The sequence below is a fragment of the Chrysemys picta genome, chromosome 10 (assembly GCF_011386835.1).
Source record: "Chrysemys picta bellii isolate R12L10 chromosome 10, ASM1138683v2, whole genome shotgun sequence".
Lineage (NCBI taxonomy): Eukaryota > Metazoa > Chordata > Testudines > Emydidae > Chrysemys > Chrysemys picta.
In genome coordinates this window covers 83,547,980-83,570,168 of record NC_088800.1, presented here as the reverse complement: position 1 = coordinate 83,570,168, position 22,189 = coordinate 83,547,980, and the positions used below count along the sequence as shown (strand labels likewise).

The 22,189-nt window shown below is 43.5% G+C and overlaps 1 protein-coding gene across 6 annotated transcripts in view; it reads right to left on the bottom strand.

Annotated features, from left to right (window-relative positions):
- Positions 1-22,189, bottom strand: part of LMF1 (lipase maturation factor 1) — a 331,417-nt gene that overhangs the window by 77,150 nt on the left and 232,078 nt on the right. For 5 of the 6 annotated variants that reach the window (XM_065560223.1, XM_005288979.5, XM_065560225.1 and 2 more), the window contains one exon: positions 16,039-16,206. The exons of the other annotated variant lie outside the window; for it this stretch is intronic. In XM_065560223.1, the coding sequence (XP_065416295.1) occupies positions 16,039-16,206 (168 nt within the window). The remainder of the gene's footprint in view (positions 1-16,038; positions 16,207-22,189) is intronic. 6 annotated transcript variants of the gene reach the window in all.

Sequence of the window (22,189 nt, the reverse complement as noted above, 5' to 3'; positions counted from 1 at the left end):
TGGTATAGCTCACACAGAAGTTACGGACTTTATGCAAAAATTATTTGGTAAGATTCTTTGGCCTGTGTTATGCAGGATCTCAAACTAGATGGCTGTAACTGGTTCCTTCTAGCCTTAAAATGTATCAGTTACTGTACATGAATAATTATTGGGTTAATATCTCATTTATACTAGTGTAAATTTGGAATCACTCCATTGACTTCAGCAGCCTTATTTAGATTAAAATCAGTGAGAGTAGACTCTGACTCTGATTGGACAGGTTTTCTTTAATATTTCCCTGCAGTGTTTTGAACCCAAACAACAGCACTCTGCTAGCCCATCATTCCCGGAAAGCGAAGCTGAACAGAAACTTGTTCAGCGCTGCTAATGCTCGCATTTTTATTTCAAATCTTGTGGTGTTTTGCATTTCTCTTCAAGCCCCAGCTCCTGGAATCTTGTGATTACATGCAAATCCCAGCTTTCATTTAAAACACAAAGTTTCTAGCCCTTGTCGTTACAGAGAAAAAGCTTGGAAATCAGATGTTAAAAAAGAAGCCAATCCCGCCCTCCCTTCCCCCAAACCCCCAAAACAAACAACCGCCCTCCCCCCCACCCCAAACTTAGAAACCTAAACACTACACTGCACATACAATTCCCCCCGGGGGAAAAACAAACCACACATGACCGTGGTTAGTCATGTTGTTTAATGCATGACGACTGGACAGTGCTCAGATACTATGATGACGAAGGTGGTATCAGAATCCACACAGCATGGAACAGAATAGAAAATGTGACCTGGGTGAACCCTAAAAAACTGAAAACCAGAAAACAAATACAAAGAACTCATTTATTTATTTATTTATTTATTGAAATCTCATGATTTTGGGGGCCTGACTTGTCACTTTGGAACACATGTGGCTGGCAATATGTGCTAATGCAAACCAGGCAGTCTGTTTTCATTGGCTAAACTCAGTGAAATGCAAAGAAGTGAACAGCCACGGCAAATGATAAAAATTAACTTAGACCTTAATGCTGCAGTCGTATTTTCAAGGGCAGATTCCTGCACACATGCAGCACACATCGGATTCGTCCCCCACCCCCCAATGAGTTCACCCACATGGATCTTATTGCAGGATCAGGGCCTAAGATTTTTATATTGTTAAACTTGGGAGAAAAAATTAAGTGTTAGCAGTAGCACAGATAAGGACAAGTGAGTTTTGGAAGACCAACTTGAGACACCTTACAGGGGCTTGATTTTCAGAAAGTGCCGAGCACTCAACCCTTTTGAAAATGAGCCCCATTAGGGTGTTTCCAGTTGAACAACCAGAAACAGAAGCATCCAAAACCACCAGCCACTTTTGAAAACCTTGGCCGTGAATTTTGACAACGTCCCGAATAACCAGATTTTATTTTACATCAAAAATTCCAAAACCCGGGGTTGTGGTTTTTCTCCTGTGTTTTTCTCCAAGTGTGAGCAGCATGATTGATGGGATATCCCACCAGCTCGAAAGCTGCATTTCAGAATACTGCCAGGCAGCCCCGCCTTTTGGAATCACTGACGGCCCCCCTTCCAATTAATCAAGTTCACGTACTGATTAACTGCATGATTCATGTCTCTTGTTAGGCGCATTCTGAAACAAATAAGGCTGTATTTCAAGGCAACTGGCTTACTGGTTAAAATAAATACCTTCCAAAATACTATTTTCAAGTAGCTGAACCTTTTCCACCTTTACAACTAATTCAAACTTCCTTCAAATTATTTTTCTAAGTAATATAACAATTTGTTTTTCATTAGAGCTTGTCAAAGCCGGGCTTCGGTTTATTTTGAGAGAAACCAGCACTCTCTAGAAACTGTTTAGTACAACTTGAATGACGCCCAAAGGGGTTATTGCAGCCACAATCAAAATAGAGTTTATAGCACGGGGTAGGGGTGACACTTTATTTAATGATTTTTAAAAAAAAAAAGAACTCTGAATCAGAAGCTAATTAAACGCACTCCTATGGCTAACAGTAAGTGTTCTAAGTCACTCTGACTACTGCAAAATGAAAGAACTTAACTTGTTGCTAACTAATACCAGACCCCCGTAGAGGAGTAGTGCTATACACCCAATTCGGGGTGGAATGAGCTGGTATTCTTGTGTCTGGTATTGAAGCCTGTCCATGTAATAGTTATCAGACTGTATGTGAAATCAGCTATAGAAATGTTGAAATCGTTTGGATTCTGTTAGCTTAAACGGGATTGCTTTTGATTAGGTTGGTATTTAATGTAAAATGGCTTAAATGTAACAGAAATTCCACACTAACTCCTTTGACTTCCAGTTTCTTTTGGTTTTTTTTGGTTGGTCAAGGCAACGCGGGCACTGGTGAGCTCTGGAAATTCAAGGACACGTTGTGGGATGGTCACGATGCGGGGTCAGACTAAACTGAAATGGGCGTCCTCCTTGAGTTCTGGCAGCTGTGTTCCAACGCTGGGTAAGCTGGTATTACTACGGACTCAGCAACAGCCACTGGGAGCTTGCAGTTGTGAGCATTGTTATTAATCTTAGTAGAGCAATCCCAGCCTTCATTCCGCGCCCCTACACACAACATCCCTCACCTGGGGCCCAAATACTGGGCCACACCGAGAGCCCTTATTTGTGATGGTGAATTGGGCTGCATGGCAGTTTTCCACAAAATGTTTTTTCCCCCCACCTCCTGACGTGGAAACTCGTGACAAACTCATGATGAAAGACCCCCCACCAATTATATTATTATTATTATTTTTTTTTACAAAAATGATTCTCTCCCCACCATCCACCCATTTTCCTCAAAAATTTTCACAGGACAATGAATCATTCGCAGCCAGCTCGACTGCTGAGCATTTATTCAAACGGCTCCGATAGGCTAAATGGAACTACTCCCATCCCGGTGTGAGTAAAAGGCTCCATTACCAGTCCTTTGATCCTGGATGTAAATCTGGAGTAATCCTATACTCCAGTGTAAGTGAGATCAGAATCTAACCCTAGGGCATTGGATCCAGAATTACTGTCTGAACTTTCCTTTACGGCCTCACTCACAGCAGTCTGACACCGGTGTAACCCCAGTTACTCCTGATTTACACCAGCATGAGCTCAACGTATCGAATTTAGGACAAGTGAAAAGAAATATTGAATCCAAGTACTTTCTATAGAAGAGGGGCTGTTGGAGGCTGTTCAATTATTATTCTCCTTTTCTCTTGGGTGCTGCTGTGACTTCTGCGGGCTCCTACGTTAGCAACACAATATGTTGCAGCTGTGACACTGCAGCATGACTTAAATTGTGTGTATGTGGCTAGACAGCCAGTTTGTCCCTGTATTCTCCTAGGCCAATGCAGAAAGAACTGATGAGCTTGGTGAGGGGTAGCAATTTCGGGCCCCAGGGCCAGGGCCATCCCTTGGGCAGTGCAGGACCCAGGATGGACGTGATGAATCCGTCACTTCCGGGACCGACTACGCTGGCCAATCGCGCCAGCCTGAGGGGCCTGGAGCAGTTGCCAGCCCGCACGCGCCTAGGAGCCCTGCAGTCCGCCTGGGCGATTTAAAAGGGCCCAGGGCTCCCAGCCACCGCTACCATGGCAGTGACGGCAGCCCCTGGGCCCTTTTAAATTGCCCAGGCCCCTGGGCAATTGCCTCTTTTGCCCCCCACTGTCAGCGGGCCTGGCGAGGGGTTTTCTGAGGTGGGCACCTGTCCATTTTCAGCATTTGGACAAAAGACAGTCAAAATATGTATTTTACTTTCTGCAAACAATTTTGAAGAAAATGAAAGTGAAAAATCATGAAAAACATTTTTTTTTAACCAACATTTCTTAGGTTTGGGCCAAATAAAAAGTGATTAAAAAAATTATATTTTTGTGTGCAAAATTCTGAAAAAAAACCTTGTCAAAATCAAAAAGTCATTTTCTGTTGAAAATCATCTTCCACAAAAACCTGACCAGCTCTAACCTAGACACTCCAAGAGCATATAACACCTAGGTTGGTTGGATGACTCGTATGTCGTGCTCAGCTGCTAAACTGAGATGTGCAGTGCATCCAAATGTGTAGGCCTCATTTCCGAGGCTGGGGCCTCCTCCTTGCCCACAAACACTTCCCTGAATTTTACTACCCCCCAGTGGGTACGTTCTTCGGCAAAGTCACACACTAATCTCCAGAGTCTATTTTGATTCTTAGCGTTCCCCCACCTCCTTCCTGAAAGCCCCACAATGAGTCATAAGACTTACTTTTACCTTTACAGATGCTTGTACAAAGGGTTGGGGATGGTGACAGGTCCTTGAGGACTGTCTAAGGAATGGTTTTTCTAGATACTCTGAATTAGAACCAATATTGGCTTCTGAGGATTTAATAGTTGACCTTCACAAGGCTTAGACGCCTGCTTTGTTTACACTGTAGCTTCTCCTTAATATACATGGCCCCTACCTTCTCAAGGCACATCCAATTCCTATTGTGACCAATGGCCAAACTTCCACGGGAAACAGGATCGACGCACGGTGCTTACAAGGAATTGTCCGCGATTCAATGAATTTATCACTTTATGTTGTTTAAGGCGCTTTAATTTTGTCTCTTTAAACTGTGGGCCCAAGTCTGACCTAAAACCAGCGTAACCTAGAGTAACTCCTTTGACGTCAATGTATCTAGACAGAGTGAGAGCAGAGCTAGGGTTCAGAGGTTGGGATTCTCAAAAGACCTCAGGGAGGTTGCTGCACAAATCCCATTCCCTACATCCCTTAGGCTGCTTTGAAAATCCCGGCCTGTCTCTCTATTGCTGCGTTTCTGAGAACTGTGCCATGGAAGTTAATAATCTGCCCTGATTTTCCAACACGTCCCTTTGCCCCACTTGCCCTTTATTATTATTATTTTTATTTTTGTGGGAGACTTCCCACTGGCGACCCTGATACGCGCCACCCTGCTGTAACCATCCCCACCCCTCCCACTCTGGCAGCTGAAACCTGCTGGAACTGCTGTCTAATCCAACGCTACCTGCCAGTGCATAGGGCAAGGTGGCTTTTCCTTTACTTCTTGGCTTTCCTCTCGCTTCCCCTCATGAACCCACTTGCCAAACGGTGTAATTTTACAGCCTGGCTCGAGGAGCCAAGAAATACGTTTGCTGGTGTAGGCTGTGCTTTGGATATTGTCAGAAACATGCAACCTCAGGGTTTTAGGAGCCAGCTGCAAAGAACAGCGAGACACCCACAAAGTAGCTAGTATGTATTTTTTCCCCCTCTCAGATTTCACCCATGGATGCCTGTTCTAGACCTCCACGCGCTGCTGTGGGTGGTTGGGAGCGAACACACATGGAGGAGAGAGAAACTCAAGGGAAAGAGAATGGAGAGGAACAATGCAATATTTCCAAAGAGCGACAGGAGGCAGTGTGGCCTCCTAGATAGAGGAACTGAACAGAATCAGTAGAAACGGGTTCATGGTCAAATCACTTCCCCACTCTGTGTTTCTCCTCCCTATCCACCATCCTTGTCTGTCCTGTTTGTTTAGATTGTAAAGTCTTCAGAGCAAGGACTCTCTCACGATGTGCCTGCATGCAGCTAAATACAACTGGACCCTGATCTCAGCTGTGGCTCCAGAAGCTGCCGAAATACTGCTGCTAGGATGAAAAACAACAACAAACATGACTTTGGGTCCGACTTCCCCTGAACTTGGGTGTATTTTGGTTCCAGATCCATGCTCTGAGGCTCAGGCCCCATCTCTGTTTAAGAACCAGCAGATTGCTCTCATCAGACACACTGGTCGAGAACCACTTATTAAAACCATTATCAAAACATGTTAGCCAACCACCTTTAATTGGAGGCTGCAGATTTTACCCACAACAGTGTGAACATCACCTAGCGCTGTGGTTTCTAGGTACCAAACATGGGTTTGCCAAAAGTTTGGGGTTACAGGATTTCTCCAAGTTGTATCTATTTTGAATACATCAGACAAGTATCCGTCTTGAAAAGGTGCATGCCCATTTGGGCATGTTCACCAGAAGCAGGACTAGTATTATTATTTTTAGGACAGTAACTGTCTAAAAATCCCAACCAGGATGCCCATATAACTAGGAGCTGTAAAAACAAAATGAGACACACGGTTCTGGTTCCAAAGAGTTTTTTTTTCATAGACTCAGAGATTCCAAGGCCAGAAAGGACCACTGTGATCTTCTTGTCTTAACACAGGCTATAGAATGGGGTAGGCAATCTATGGCACGAGTGCCGAAGGCGGCACGCGAGCTGATTTTCAGTGGCACTTACACTGCCCAGGTCCTGACCACCGGTCCAGGGGGCTCTGCATTTTAATTTAATTTTAAATGAAACTTTTAAACATTTAAAAAACCTTATTTACTTTACATACAACAATAGTTTAGTTATATATTAGAGACTTATAGAAAGAGACCTTCTAAAAACATTAAAATGTATTACTGGCATGTGGCATACTTAAATTAGAGTGAATAAATGAAGACTCGGCACACCACTTCTGCTATAGAACATCCCCAAAAGAATTCCTAGATCAGATCTTTTAGAAAAACATCCAATCTTGATTATCACCAAGGGAGAATCCACCATTACCCTTGGTAAGTTGTTACAATAGTTAATTACTCTCACTTTTAAAAATGTACGCCTTATTGCCAGTCTGAATTTGTCTAGCTTCAACTTCCAGCCATTGGATCATGTTATACCTTTCTCTGCTAGATCAAAGAGCCCATTATTAAATATTTGTTCCCCATATAGATATTTATAGATTGTAATCTAGTCACCCCCAAACCTTCTCTTTGTTAAGTTTTCCAACCAGTTGTGCACCCACCTTATAGTTCGTTCGTCTGGGCCAGTGGTTCTCAACCTTTCCAGACCACTGTATCCCTTTCAGCAGTCTGATTTGTCTTGGGTACCCCAAGTTTTACCTCACTTAAAAATGACTTGCTTACAACGTCAGAAATAAAAATGCAAGTGTCACAGCACACTACTACTGAAAAATTGCTTATTTTCTCATTTTTACCATATAATTATAAAATCAATCATTTGAAATATAAATATTGCACTTACATTTCAGTGTCTAATATATAGAGCAGTATAAACATATATACATAGTCTGTCTGAAATTTTAGTTTGTACTGACTTTGCTAGTGCTTTTTATGTAGCCTGTTGTAAAGCGAGACAAACATCTAGATGAGCTCATGTACCCTCTGGAAGACCTCTGTGTACCCTCAGGGATACACATACCACTGATTAAGAACCACTGGTCTAGGCTATATTTCCCTAGTTTGTTTATGAGATGGTCACATGAGACAGCATCAAAAGCCTTACTAAAGTCAAGGTACATCACATCTACTGCTTTCCTCCCACTCAGAAGGCTTGTCACCCTATCAAAATAGGTTATTAGGTTGATGTGATGTGATTTGTTCTTGACAAAACCATGTTGACAGCTACTTATCACCTTATTAACTTCTAGATGCTTACAAATTGATTGTTTGATTATTTGCTCCATTTTCTTTCTGGGTACTGAAGTTAAGCTGAATGGTCTATAATATATAGGTGGAGCTTCTTGAACCTCTCTCTATCAGGCATGTTTTCTCATTGTTTAATCATTCTCTTGGCTCTTTGAACACTCCCCACTGTATCAACATCCTTCTTGAACTGTGTACACTAGAACCGGGCACAGTATTACAGCAGCAGTTGCACCAGTGCCAAACATAGAGATAAAATAACTGGTCTACTCCCACTTGGAAGTCTCCTGTTTATGCATCCGAGGATTGCATTAGCTATTACGGCAACAGCGTCACACTGGGAGCTCACGTTCAGCTGATTACTCATCACCCCTCCCCCCAAATCTTTTTCTGAGTCACCGTTTCCCAGTATACAGTCCTCCCTTTGTTCCTAGATGTACACATTTACATTCATATTGTTTGCTTGTGCCCAGTTTACCGAGCGATCCAGGTCGCTCTGTATCAGTGACCTGTCCTCTTCATTGTTTAACACTCCCCCAATTTTTGTGTCATCTGCAAACTTTTTGCAGTCTAAACAGAGAAGATAAAGGCCAGGAGAGGAAACAAAGGCACAGCGAGGAAAAGCTACTAGCCGAAGTTCACACAATAGGTCAGTAGCAGAGATGGGAATAGAAGTGAGGTCTCCTGATGGCCAGTCTAGTGCCCTATCCACTGGACTTTCTCTTGTCCCCTGTGAAGTATCCCAGTGAATATGGTACAGACTCTGAACAACAGTCTCAGAATGTTCATGCGGATCCAGAAAGAGCAAAAATAAGTGTTCGCAAAAAGCTTTGCATCTTTAGCAGGCCCCTGAAGAGTTCAAAAGACTCAATGCTCATTTGTGAGCACAGACTAAACTAACTCAGGCTTCTTCTGCGTACTCAGGGGCTCAATCTGGACATTTTGCACCAGGCTATTTTTACAGGGCAACAGTACAGGACTGAGCAGAGACGGGGCTGAATTATTGGCCTCCGCTTTATTTTTATTCTTGGCAGAGCCGATCTGCAGCAGTGCGGCCCAGCACGTCAAGTCTGGCACCTGCGTACAATAAATCCGTAACGATGTTGAAAAGTTAACCGTCGATGTAGTTTTATTTCTGTTTTAGATTTGGATTTCTCTGTACTGTAAAAGCAAGAAACAAGGTTTTTACCTTGGAATCCATTGACTCCCCTTTTGAGATTTCATCTTGAATACAAAGCAGCCCACATGGTGGAACGGACACCCAGCATTATCACCTGATAATATCTGCATGCCAGCTAAGATGGTCAAAATAAGGCGCCCTGCATACATGTGCCGGGTTAGTACAGTACTCTTGGGTCTGAAAAAGCTAAAAGTTCTGACGTCAAATCCTGACCGAAGCTGAAACGAAAAGCAGGCCTCCGAGCCTGAGCTTAATCTCCCTTTCTGCCCAGCAGAGAATGGGGGTGCAGTTTGCTAGTCTGCTTAAGCCAGCCCCCAGGACTGGAGCAGTCTGGATAAGGCTGGAGGCTCATTGGCAGGAAGAATGCGGGCCCAGCACGGCAACAGCGGAGGATGCTGCAGCTGCGGATTGAGGAGCACCGACGCAGGCGTGTGAGGACCAGGACTGCAGCGGCAGGGGGTGCTGCTGGTCAGAGCTGAGCTGCACCCGCAGGGCCGTGCTGGGGAAAGAAGTGAGCAGCTTGCACGGTATCTGCCCATCGTGTGCCCGGGTCACATTCATACCGATTTCCCACCTGAATCTCCAATATATAAAATATTAGTTACGTTAGAACTTGGCTGTGTTATTAAATCTGTGGAAACGAACACATGACGTGTGGGTCATGGGAACACGGCCAGAGATGAGGGCTCTTGGGACGCTGCTCTGGATCCCACTGCAGCGCAAACGCCTGTCGCGACAGCGCTGTCAAGCGACGATGGTCACAAACGCTGCATACAAAATCATACGGCTCTATACGAACACTCCATCCATGCCGCTCAGCTGTAGTTACTGAGCTTTGGGAAGTCTGACACAAGCTCTCCCAGAGTCGGAATCACACGGCCCCAAAGCTTTGATGCCACAACGATCTCTTTGAGAGTTAAAGTGTATCGTCCTGGAGTTTTAGGGTTTAAATTGCAATCAATCAAGGGATCAGAATGGCCCTTTTCAATCTCTTTCCCGGCATCAGGGAATCATCGGCACTTATGGACACGGACACACACGAGACGTAGCCAGCTGTAGCGGGACATGCATGCCAAGCTGTGGAAGAGAGTCTTCCAGCAGAGGCACCTGGCCCCTTGGCAGGCACTGCGCGCAGCTGCGTTAATGGCCCGAGAGCTGCTTCTGAGCCTGCCATGAGGATAAATTGCTGACGGGGGTTGGCCTCGCTGCTCTTAAATCTTGGGTGACATTTTCTCTTGACTCACCTTTGGTCCTGGGCAAATGGGCTCTGGGCACTATTATCTAACTGCGAATATCTCTGTGTGCAGCTGCTTGCAAGAACTACACCCACAGCTGTAAACCTCAAAGCCTTTTTCTTGGCAATTTAGTGTTTAATAATGACAAGTAATGATTTTTCTAATGGGAACCAGCTAGCATTCATCTCTCACTCGTCACTTGCTTTTTAAACCGAGGTCTGTTTACACTAAGAAGTTTCTGACAAATAAGTTTGTCTGACTTATTGGGGAGTGTCGTGTTCTGAGGTGCAATTCACGCCAGTGAGAGGTTGTGTCACTGCTTATCCTCTAACCCTGGTGCCTTAAAACATTCAGCTAATGTAGCTCCCTTCTGGACGCTCCCAGCCAGCATCCAAACATACACTAGGTGTCTGCGTTTTGAGCAACTCTGACTCCAGCAGTTTGCTTGTTACACCTCAACCACACACTGGTCTCCACCCTCTTTGGTTACTTCTAGCCAAGTGACCCCAACACCCCCCCAAAGTCCAAAGTTTTCCCCAAACCATCTGCCCTGAAATGTCCTGGAACAATCAGAGGAGTAATAATGTCCATTGCCTCTTTAAAGAGAAGAAAGCTTGTGGTTTTAACTGGAGACAATCATCACGTCAAGGCAAACACAGTAAGGGGTTGATTTAGACTAAAAATAAAAGAAGTTTGTTTAATCAAAAAGAGAGGTTTTAAGGGAGCTCAGGTATAAGGGACAAAGATAGAAATGATTACAAGCAACAAAAATTGAAAAACACTTTCTAGTGACCAAGACTTACCTTAAACCAAGACATAGTTTTGTAAAGGGCTGGTCTACATTGGGGAGGTGGGGATCAATCTAAGATACGCAACTTCAGCTATGAGAATAGCGTAGCTGAAGTCAACATATCTTAGATCGACTTACCTCCCGTCCTCACGGCGCGGGATCGATGGCCGCGGCTCCCGTCGACTCTGCTTCCGCCTCTCGCGCTGGTGGAGTTCCGGAGTCGACAGGGAGCGCGTTCGGGGATCGATTTATAGCATCTAGACGAGACGCGATAAATCGATCCCCGATAGATCGATTGCTACCCGCCGATCCGGTGGGTAGTGAAGACCTACCCTAAGATTCTTACCACACTTCCTTGCATGAAGATGGCTGACCGCTCCCTTTGTCAAAATCTCCCACAAATCCAAAGGGTTTGGTTCCTTTGTTGGCTTAGGTGAGAGATCACTTGGGGTTCTTTGCCTGTCTCTTTCATGGTTCACTGAACTTTTGAAACGTATCTTTCTCAAAGACCAATGTCCCTGCTGTCGGGAAAGAGGCCATGGAGTCTGATGGAGGAGGTTCCATGCTGGTTTCTTCCCCTCTGGGGCTTTCTACAATGCAAACGGATCTGTCCCCGTAGCCACTGATATGCCAATGAATGGCCATCTGTCTGTGATTGCCATTGCACCTGGATCGAGGTGTTGGCCTTTCCTCTGTCTGGAAAAAGCCTGTTTACCCAGTCTCTAGACTTGTCTGGCTCAAACACATTTTAGTCCCATATTTCTTTCACATTTGCAGTCCTTTCGGAGTTTACCATATATACACCACACAGGAACGGTAATGATCCGTGTGTTATTGGCTTTCTAATGATAACTCACACGACACCTACTAGGTACAGATTATGTCATAAGTGAATTGGGGTACATTGAACTGGTCAGCCAGCTGAAACTCACTACCTGATACCAGTGAACCCTTGCCCTCTGGCACTGGGATGCCCTCAGGCTCCCGGGGATTATATCATTAACTAAGAATCCAGCCAGAGAGTGAAATAAGAGGCAGCTTTAGTTAAAGGGACACTTGTCAAGGTGGACGGGCCCAAAATTTACTCCCTTTACTCCAGAAAACACACCCAAGACAATAAAAATACACAACCAACGGAAAAAAAAAAGGCAACAACAACATCATCTGCAGTTACAAGGCTGAAGCATTCTTAAAATCTTAGCTCTCTGGTTGGTTGGATCAGACCAATGGGGTTTCATGAAGATGGTAGGTGTGTAGCACGGGTCTTCACTCTTCCTACCTGGTTCAAGTTCTCTGAGCCTGCAGGGCAGGCTGCTGTCTAGCACATACAATTCCCATCAATTTCAACTTCCCTGCCTTGCTCACCCGAACAATGCCACGACGAGGAAGGGTTGGTGCTGTATCTATGCATGCAGTGCATTTCCAAGAAACAATCAGGGACAGGACCTAAGTTTGCTGTCTGGTCCCCCAGCCCAGCCTCTGGGTTTCAAGCCTGATACAGCCCCTGGTTTCAAAAGGGAAGAAACCTCTCAATTATGGTGGGGTGGATATTTTGAAAGAAAAAAAAACATTTTTTAGTGGGAGGGGTGAGAGGAGGGTAAAATCTGGGACCAGCCAACACTGTCAGCTTCTCTTTAAATGCAGTGTATATATCACAACAAATATTTGAACAACAGAGGAGGAAAGTGAGCATATTACATCTCTATATTTACAAGAGTCACTGCGTATGTTTCATTCATGTTCAGACTGATCTGCAGAATTGCTTTCGCCCAGTAAGTCGCCCACGGGTATCCTATGTATTGCAAATGATAAATGCACGATACAGCATAACCGGACTGTAATTCTGTCATCGAGTCACGCCCCGTGAGTGTAGTCCTCAGTTCTGTTGGGATCACACACTCCTTACCATCTCCCTAGCAGGATTGGCAACGATGGAAGCCTCTTCCCTAAACCTTTTCATTACAGCGTGAAATAGTCCGAAGAATAATTCACTCAGTTTTGGGAGGGGGACTCCCGACAAAGCAATATTCTCCAGGCCAGTTGGAATCTGGAAAAATACACTTACTTAGCCTAGCCACCATGACTCCAATAACAATTATAAAATGTCCAATAAAACTTGCATGTAATGTCAATTCAAATCTTGAAAAACAGAATTAAGTGGTATATCAACATTAAACTTTATGGCTTCCTTTGCAGAGCAGAAGTATTGTCAATAAAAGTCATTCTGAATGAAGGAAAGGGGCAGTAAATATTAAATAAACAGGTTTTTGTTGAAATGCTATAAAGGCTCCAGGGCTGCTTATTACACTGAGACCCTTTTTCCCTTGCAGACGCCCCTTGTGATAGAAATAGGTCAGTAATTGCAAACTATCAATAAAGTGCCAACTGAACGGCAGGTAGATGGCCCCACTTACATTATGTCATTACCAGCGTTTATTGTACGTACCTTTCTTTTTCAGATCCCAGTGGCTCCCCCTTTTCAATTTTGTAGCATACAAATGGTTGCATTGCCCATTAGGGGGTCATCTGAGAAGTTGCTAGCCCGTTTTCTGGCTCTGTCAGGAAGGCTGAATTTAGAATGGTTGTCTCCAGGTTTGGCTCTGGCTGTAGAGTGGGCAGCATTCGTTTCCTTTGCTATGATGCTCAGCATTACTTTTACATGTAAGAGGACGCCAAATATACAGTAAGCCAGAGGCAGCAAAGGGATAATGCAGAGATATTTGTGCATCTTTTTTGGTTCCTGGGGGATGGCTGGGAGGAGGGATTTGAATGACAAAACGTTTTTTTCCTCAAAGCAGTGCAAAACATTGAAATCTTGGCAACAAAACTTCAAAACCAGACAAAATTGACTTGGTTTAGGGTTTTGTTATAAATGCAAAACTCAGTTCAGGTTCGAATGTGGGCCCGTAATTGAATGAACTTGTGGTTTTGCAGCAAATCCAAGCACACGGCTCACCACTCTGCATATGGTTCCAGTCCAAAGCTGGGGGCAGCCCAGCTGTTACAACTGAACAAATGCATGCATCCCAACTGAACAAAATGATCACACGCCCCTGCAACATGAAGCTGCTACTCCAGCTCCTATCAACTGCCCAGTGGTTGCATTTTAACAAGCCACTCTAGCACTAATGATTGAATATCAATACTTAGGAGAACTGACATGAGAGATTTCTAGCACCATCCATTACTTAAGAAGAGCTGGTTTTCTATCAATACTCTGTATTAAGAGCTACTTAGTAAACCTTTAGTGTTTAACCACAATAGGAAAATGGACCGTACTTATCTGAAAATTTCATCTTTTCAAGCAATAAGGTCCATAGATCTATTACATTTTTTCCTTGGACTGTAAATTACGAAGAGCGGAGTAGAATGGCACCTATGCACCAAAGCACATGATACTGATTTCTCAGCAAGCATTATATTGCTCAGGTACTGAAGTAATAGGCACCCTAGAAATGCCATAGCTATGTAGATTGATTCTGAAATTATTCTTTCTAGCATACTGAAGAATATACTGCAGCAGCCACAGAATATCGTATTTAACCACATAAATCTGGCTGAGGCTCCCGTAACATACTAAGGTTAAAAACAAGAGAGGGAATTCCGAACAGTTGCCTAGAGTTGCTCTATATTTGCACAATACATGTGACAGGATATCACTCAAATAATAAACACCACCTGGATAAAAGGCATGAGAGACAGCTAACAATCTTTTCATCCTCCTAGAGTTATCAGCATTGTCATCTTTATAACAATCACGCTTCAACAGGAATATTGACTAGTTCTGTATGGGGGCACTGCTGGGTAAACAGTGCAGAGTGAAATGTACCTGGGCATTAAGTTCTTACAGTCAAAGACTCCGATGTGGATAGAATTTATTTTTTAAAGTGGGATCTTGGATTGTTCCAGTATAGAGCCAATCAAATGGTAAACAAATCCATTTCTAAACCACTATATTACATCCCGGTCTTGGCTCCCATTTGCAGGTGATTGTAGCATAGAAGAGAGACTTCGTAAAGCATCACATGTAATAATCCTAGCACCACAAGGTGCGTAAAGAGAGCAAACAGGCCACATGTGCTGTGGTACCTAGATGTGACGGAATGTGATTGGGAAGGCAGGGATATTTCATCATGAACTCAAAATTCCCTTGCTTTCATGTCAGTCTTTTAAAATCCAATCAGCATTTTTGTGGTTTACCCAGACAGTTTATAAGTGGTTCTCCAGTTTATATATCACATGTATTTGCAAAAGCACCATCAGCTACGGTATATGAGCTTCCCAATGCTGAAGAGACATTGAACAGAGAGTATTTAACAAAAACTGAAAGTTACACCTGAGAATCAGAATGGCTGGTGTTTAATTAAAAAGCATTTGAGGGAAAAGATTCAGATGTGAATGAGTAAAGGAACAGTCTATGATTTTCAGTTTTTTGAATTTTTCATGGATTGTCTTATTACATTAAACATTTTTATTTTCAAAATAAAGTGCTCAAACTTGACATTACAAAAAAATGAAACAAACATTTTGAATGATGACGAACAGGCTAAATTTTTCCATTAACATTTGTCAATATTCTTCAAAGAATAGAAAATTTTTAAAAAAAAATTAAATGTTTTCATAAAATAAATTATTTTTGATAAATAGCGCAATTTCATTCAACTCTACCACCTCCATCAACTGGAGTCATGGCCTAGTCAGCATTTCATTTTAATCCCTTTGCCAATCTTGTCCTCTCTGCCCATAAGATTGCTAATTGGTACAAGTGTGATGTAGATAAATCTGTAGGGCAGGGATCGGCAACCTTTGGCATGCGGCCTGTCAGGGAAATCCGCTGGTGGGCCAGGATGGTTTGTTTACCTGCCGCGACTGCAGTGTTCGGCCAATCGCAGCTCCCTCAGCCCGCGCCGCTTCTCTCGGCCCCCATTGGCCTGGAACGGTGAACCGCAGCCAGTGGGAGCTGTGATTGGCCGAACCTGCGGACGCTGCAGGTAAACAAACCGTCCCGGCCCGCCAGCGGATTTCCCTTACGGACAACGTGCCAAAGGTTGCCGATCCCTGCCCTACAGATTTATCTACATCACACTTGTACCAATTAGCAATTTTACGGGCAGAGAGGACAACATTGGCTGTAGTGAATGCACTGACATCAGACACTCTGCCAGCAGCTCACCAAAGAGCTGTCAACCAATGATTCTGAATAACCATCAACCTGGGCTGGATTCAAACTAGTAACCTAACCTGAATCATCCAATTCCCCTGCCATTTTTGTTCGTATATTTCCCTAGATCTTGTACAGTCACGCTGCAACACATATAAAAATAGGGGGAGGCTTTCAGAGTCTTTCAAATGCCCCCAGCCACCACTCACTCAGCCATGACACTAATAAGGCAAAACCAGGAAAGCCTCACCTGGAAGAGAATCTGTAAAATGCCGTGAATGATGCACATGCGACGTCCCATGAAGATAAAAAACGGCACCACCAGCTCGATGAAGTGATTGCATAACGTCTCAAACTGGTGAAACCACCATGGTGACCGGTGCATGTAATAGGCTAGTGGGTTGGGTACTGGCTGGGTCTGAAAGAGTAAAGAAGAGGTGTCATGTGGCAACAAGTCCCCTCCACATCTACTACCATTACTAAGAGCCGGTTAAACATACTTTGTTGAAACTTTCTATTGCAAAACGACCTCCTTCCCCCCCCACCCAATGAAATTTTTTGAAGACCATTTCCCTTTCAGTCCAAATTTTGCGTTTTCTTGTTGTAAAACCAAAAACTGGGGAGGAAAAAAAATCAAAACAAGTGGTAAGTATCATAAAAGAGGTGAAACAGCTAGAGGAACAAAGGGAAAGGTCACGCAACCCAGGAAGTCACAGAACCAGGAAGGGAAAGGAACTCGGGTCTTCTGATTCAAAGAGGCGGGCTCTATTTCAATAGTGTTTACAATCTAACTAAATGCTTCCAAATGCGGGGTGTCAGTTTAAGATGCTAGTGTTTGCACCAAATTATTCATATATCAACCCGATTTTTTTCTTTGACACCGGGGAGTTTTCTACCCAGTGCAATAAACCTGCTTATCCTACCACCCAGGCTACAACGAACTCATGTCTGTTAATAACCACCTCCAATAAAAATGCTACAGAGTTAACAATTCACCTTAACATGTCTAACAAAAGCTCAAATTTATTACCATTGTTTTAAAATCCTGACAGCAAACACAATAGCTGAAAATCACTGTTTTAATTGAAGGAGACACAACACATCTTTAAATTATTTGTAGCAAAATCAAAAATACAAACAATCCAGGGAAAATATTGTATTGTACATGGCAATGGAGTCTGCGCCCACTGCCAAATCCCACAACCATTGTAATTCCCTATTAGCAAAGCTGGAATTAATAAAGCTGTTGCTTTATCTGGGTTTGAGGCTGTTGTAACCCCCCAGGACAAGAGACCGCATCCTTCCTTCCTTTGACACCGGGACAGGATGGAGCAATCGGAGGGGTCAAGGAACGCTGCCAAGTCCAGTACAACAAGGGGGCAGAGGGTCATGGTGTTCATACATCCTGGTTCAGCAAGATGATCGGTTTGAAATGCCATTGGGGGCCCTTCGACCCGCTCCCCCCACTTGGGAGCTGTTTTAAATTAATCTGGATGTTTGGTTCTTCACAAGCAATCCCCAGTACTTCAGAGAGATTCATCAAGGGTTTTTTTCCACCTTGCCTCCAAAACTGCTAGGCAATACATTTCCCTTTAGAAAGGACAGACTTGAGAGAGAGAGAGACACAGAGAGAGAGAGAGACAGAGAGAGAGAGAGACAGAGAGAGAGGAGACGTTAAACCAAAACCAAACTGGATAAAGTGTTAATTGTTCAGGGTGTAATTTTACCCAGCAAAACCGAGGAATGGACAAGTGGGTTGAAGGCCTGCAAATAATAATCTGAAATTAAAAGCGACAAAGGTAGGTAAAGGTGGCACACACCCTCATCCCTCTTCCTCCCTGATAAATGGGTCTTGCCATTTTATCTTGCGGTTGGCGTGCTGTGAAGACGTGCATAGATCTCTTCACTCGCTGTACTGCCTCACTTTCTGCAAGGACCAGAAGTGTAAATACCTAGATCCTTGAGAAAGGCAGCCAGCGTGGGGCGCATCAAACTCAGGCGTTGAGAAACTTGTTCTCAAGGGATTGCCAGACCACAGAGGTTCTGTGCATCCGCTTCTGTGCCTAGTCTCTGAAGCGCCCCCTTCTGTAGGGGAAGGAAAAGCACATGGGAGAAGTGTCCCATGCAAAACCACGCCCATCCGAGAGCTTGTCTACATTACGGAGCGTTTGCTGGTATAGTTCTGCCAGCTCCGCCACGTTAGCTCTCTGAACGGCATTAGCTATGCCAACGAAAGCACTCTGCTGTTGGTACAGTTGTGCCTGAGTTTTTCACACTCCCAGCTGATATAGCTAAGCTTGCAAAACTTTGTAATGTAGACCCAGTCTAATGTAGACCCAAAACTTTGTAATGTACAGTCACAGCCTACAGCAGTGGTTCTCAACCAGGGCTACGCGTACCCTTGGGGGTACCCAGAGATCTTCCAGGGGGTACATCAACTCATCTAGAGATTTGCTGAGTTTTACAACAGGCTGCATAAAAAGCACTAGCGAAGTCAGTACAAATTAAAGTTTCATATAGACAACGACTTGTTTATACTGCTCTATAGGCTATACACTGAAATGCAAGTACAATAATTATAGTCCCGTTGATTTATTTTATAATGATATGGTAATAATGAGAAAGTCAGCAATTGTTCATTAATAGAGTGCTGGGACACTTCTGTATTTTTATGTATGGTTTTGTAAGCAAGTCGTTTTTAACTTGGGGGTACGCAAGAAAAATCAGACTCCTGAACAGGGTACAGTAGTCCAGAAAGGTTGAGAGCCACTGACTTAAAGAGACATTTGTACATCTGTTTGGGGACAGCCCAGACTCCATGGATGGATTTTCTGATATTGATCCCAACTCCTGATCACACTAAGTGGTGAGCGGCCATTTTCGTTATCAATAATCCTCCTCCCAAAGTAGAAACAAGAGAAAAAGGGAACAGATGCAGCTTAGCAATTTGTCATGGGGTCAGTAATGCAGCTCATGTTAGCCCAGTACTTTTTCCTTCCTGTTTTCAATATCTATACACAGATGTTGGTAGATGAGAGGCTGTGCAATAGGCGAGATGAGTCAAATAAGTCCCCGACCCAAGGGACCTACATTCTAATGCACCAGCAGCAGCACCACAAAGAATACATGGCTCCTTGGAGGATTTGTTGATGGAGGGAAAGAAGTGTTTTTGATGGGAAACGGTTTTAGGCATATGGAGCCTATCAAGACATTATCAATAATGTAACCTTCCTCTCCAACACTGTAGCCACCTCTCAAAACCATAAATCTTGTGTAACTAAAACATGGTAAGTAATAGGAAAGTGTGTGTGTGTGTGTGTGTGTGTGTGTGTGTGTGTGTGTGTAAGAGAGAGAGAGAGAGATTAGTTAAAAGATAGGTGAGGAGAAGAGAGGGAGCAAAAGAAGAGAAAAGCCCAGAGGAGCACATTGTGTGTGTGTGTTCCTTCGGAATGCATTCCATATGGTTGTGGAAAAGGGTGTAGTGCTATGCAGCTTTTCCAGTGAGAAACGAGTGTTTACTCAGGAAAGGGTGTTGAGGCAAAAGTCGCGTTCCAGAGCAAATCAGAGTCAGAGCAACCCGACACACAGGCACCTGCGTCGCCGGGAAATTTCTCTCTGTTTTCCTTGTGTGTTCAAGTCAACAGCTGCCAACTGGAGCTTGGGGTGGCTTCCCCCTCCGCCTCCTTCACCTCCCGCCAACCATTCCACCTGTGGAATACCCACTGGTATAGTCGTGGTTGGGGGAAGGTACATGGAGCATATGCTGGCATTTAAGAGGAAAACCTGCAAAACTGCGTAATTCTGGCATGCTGAGTGCTTTCCGAGCACAATTGTTTCCTACGTAAACATCTCTGCTTTGTGATGAAGAGGCATCAGTGTCAAAACCATGGGAAGAGGGAAACATTCCATCATCTTTTTAAGGGGGTTTAGTCTGCGGGTGTTATTAAACCTTCAGCTCCACTTCTTTGCTGATTCATAACCTCATGCATCCTAGAAAGCTTCCAAGAAAAAGTTCTACTGAGAGAATTGAGCAAGAGATAGTGATTGTGATCCACTTCAGGATCTGCAGCAGCCCTGTATGAACTGAATTAACCAGCTGCAAGACAAACTCATAACTGAAATGGAGAGGAAACCTTGGCGAAGCAGTCTTAGAATAAGCTGCAGTGTTGGATGATCCCATAAAATGGTTTTACTTTTTAAATATAAAACTGTTTGCAACAGCATGGTTGCATGTGTCAACCCACCACACACAATAATAAACCTACAGCCCTGCCTTGCACCTCCACCAGTAAGAAAAAACACCACACGTGTGTTTTGAAATAAGATTGGGGAGAATTCATTCCATAATTCATGGGACAGATTTGTGACGAGTGATTCTCAAGTGATATTTGGAGGGGGCTGCTCGCTGTGATAAATAAATTCTAAGTTCCAGTTAATGCACGTTTTCTGGCTTGTATCTACCAGGGTTGGTAACAACTTCTAAAAATATGCACAATAAACTGTTTTTTCTCCCTAAGGGGTCTAGAGTTTAATTATGTTCTTAGTGAGAACCATTAAAGTGCTAAGTACCTAAAAACTCCTAATTTACTAAACTCTATGCCACTAAAACCCAACACAAGGCTATTGATACACCAGAGTAAACGCTCTTCTCTGGGACTGTAAACACATATGGCCTCCCCCCCCCTTTCCTTATTGGTACAGTATTACATAAACTCCGATCACATTTTTTAATCCCATCCCACTCTTCGATATTCCTTCTCAGACTAGGGAAATCTCAACGCTCTTCTGCATATACTACAGGATTGTGTGTATGAAAACAAGTCCCACATTGTCCTTCAATAGTCCACTGCTAAAACTGGGCTATGTATATTATTCTTTCACGGAGAGGAGTGAGTCTCCCATGTTAGCAACTGTGGTGCATTTATGTGCAAAGTCAAAGAGCATAAGGGAGAGGACAGCCTCAAGGATTAGTAATGATGTGGAAACCAGAAACATGTCAAGGGAATTTTTCCATATTCATCAGGGAATTCTCTCCACCCACCCCAAATAAATCTGCAAAATTTCTGCAGAATCTTTATCTCTGTGTTGCTTTCTTGGCTGGTCGCCTTACATTCTAATAGTATCAGAGGGGCAGCAGTGTGAGTCTGAATCTGTAAAAAGCAACAGAGGGTCCTGTGGCACCTTTAAGACTAACAGAAGTATTGGAGCATAAGCTTTCGTGGGTGAATGCGTCTGATGAAGTGGGCATTCTAATAGTAGATGCTGCTATAAAACCCACTGAGGGTCATTCAAAAACATTCATGACCTTGTTATAAACTGACGGCAATAAGAGGGCTAGAAAACCCAGCGTTTTACCCTAAAAAGACAGTAACAGACATCTCGCTTTCCAAATAATCAAAAGAATGTTTCACTACATGCATTGCTTAAACCTGTTGTCTAAACAACATCGTTTCCAAGGATCACATTGCAGGTATGTCTCAGGTGCATCCGATATGCTTATTTGCTGGGATGTTTCTGTTATGATGATCCTCACTGAGAAGGTTAACAATTTGGGTTTAAAGTGAATAGCCCAAGAGCAGACAAAGTAAAATTTGTAAAGTGACTAAGTGACTTAGAAGCCTAAGTCCCATTTTCAAAAAAGTGACTTGGACGCAGGAGCGAAGTTTAATAAGCCTTAGGGTCCCATGTGCCCATGTCATTTTTAAAAATGGGCCAGACACTTTTGAAGATTCCACACATCTCTTGGGGCCAAAGCCTGCTGAAGTCAATGGAAAACACCCCCACTGAGTTCAGTGGGCTTTGGATCAGGTCTACGGTACTTTTGTTTCAGACTTTGCGCACTCGCAACTACAGCAGTGCATCAGTTTATATTATCGCAGGTTTCCTTCCAAAATCAACCCACAGCTGCTACTGCTGCTCCTTATCAGTTCCAGAGCCAGAACACTTTATATAAATCCATCAGTTCCTGCATGAAAGAAGAAACCAGCAAAGGCCAAGATCACTCATGTCATCAGGAAGAATTCAAATTATCTTAACATAGAATAAGAACTAGAAGGGGCATAGTAGGGAAACGGTGGGAGAAAGAGTTCTGTTTTATCATCTCAGCGCTAACAGATGTGAAGATTCCTTCTACAATGTCTTGGGCAGGACTTTGAAAATGTAAAAAGCAATGTATATGCTAAGCATTTATTATGAATTTTAGATAGAACAACTTGTTTTTATGTTGAAATAACACACACACACATCTTTCAGACCTGGGTGAGTTAATGCCAGCAGAAAATTTTGACTGATTGAAAGGAAATCAGAGAAGAGGAACAAAAGTGAATAAAGGTCTGGAGGGACTTATTGAAAAGTAAAGATGAAAAGAAATAGGATTAGCTTGGCCAATTGTTGGACTAATG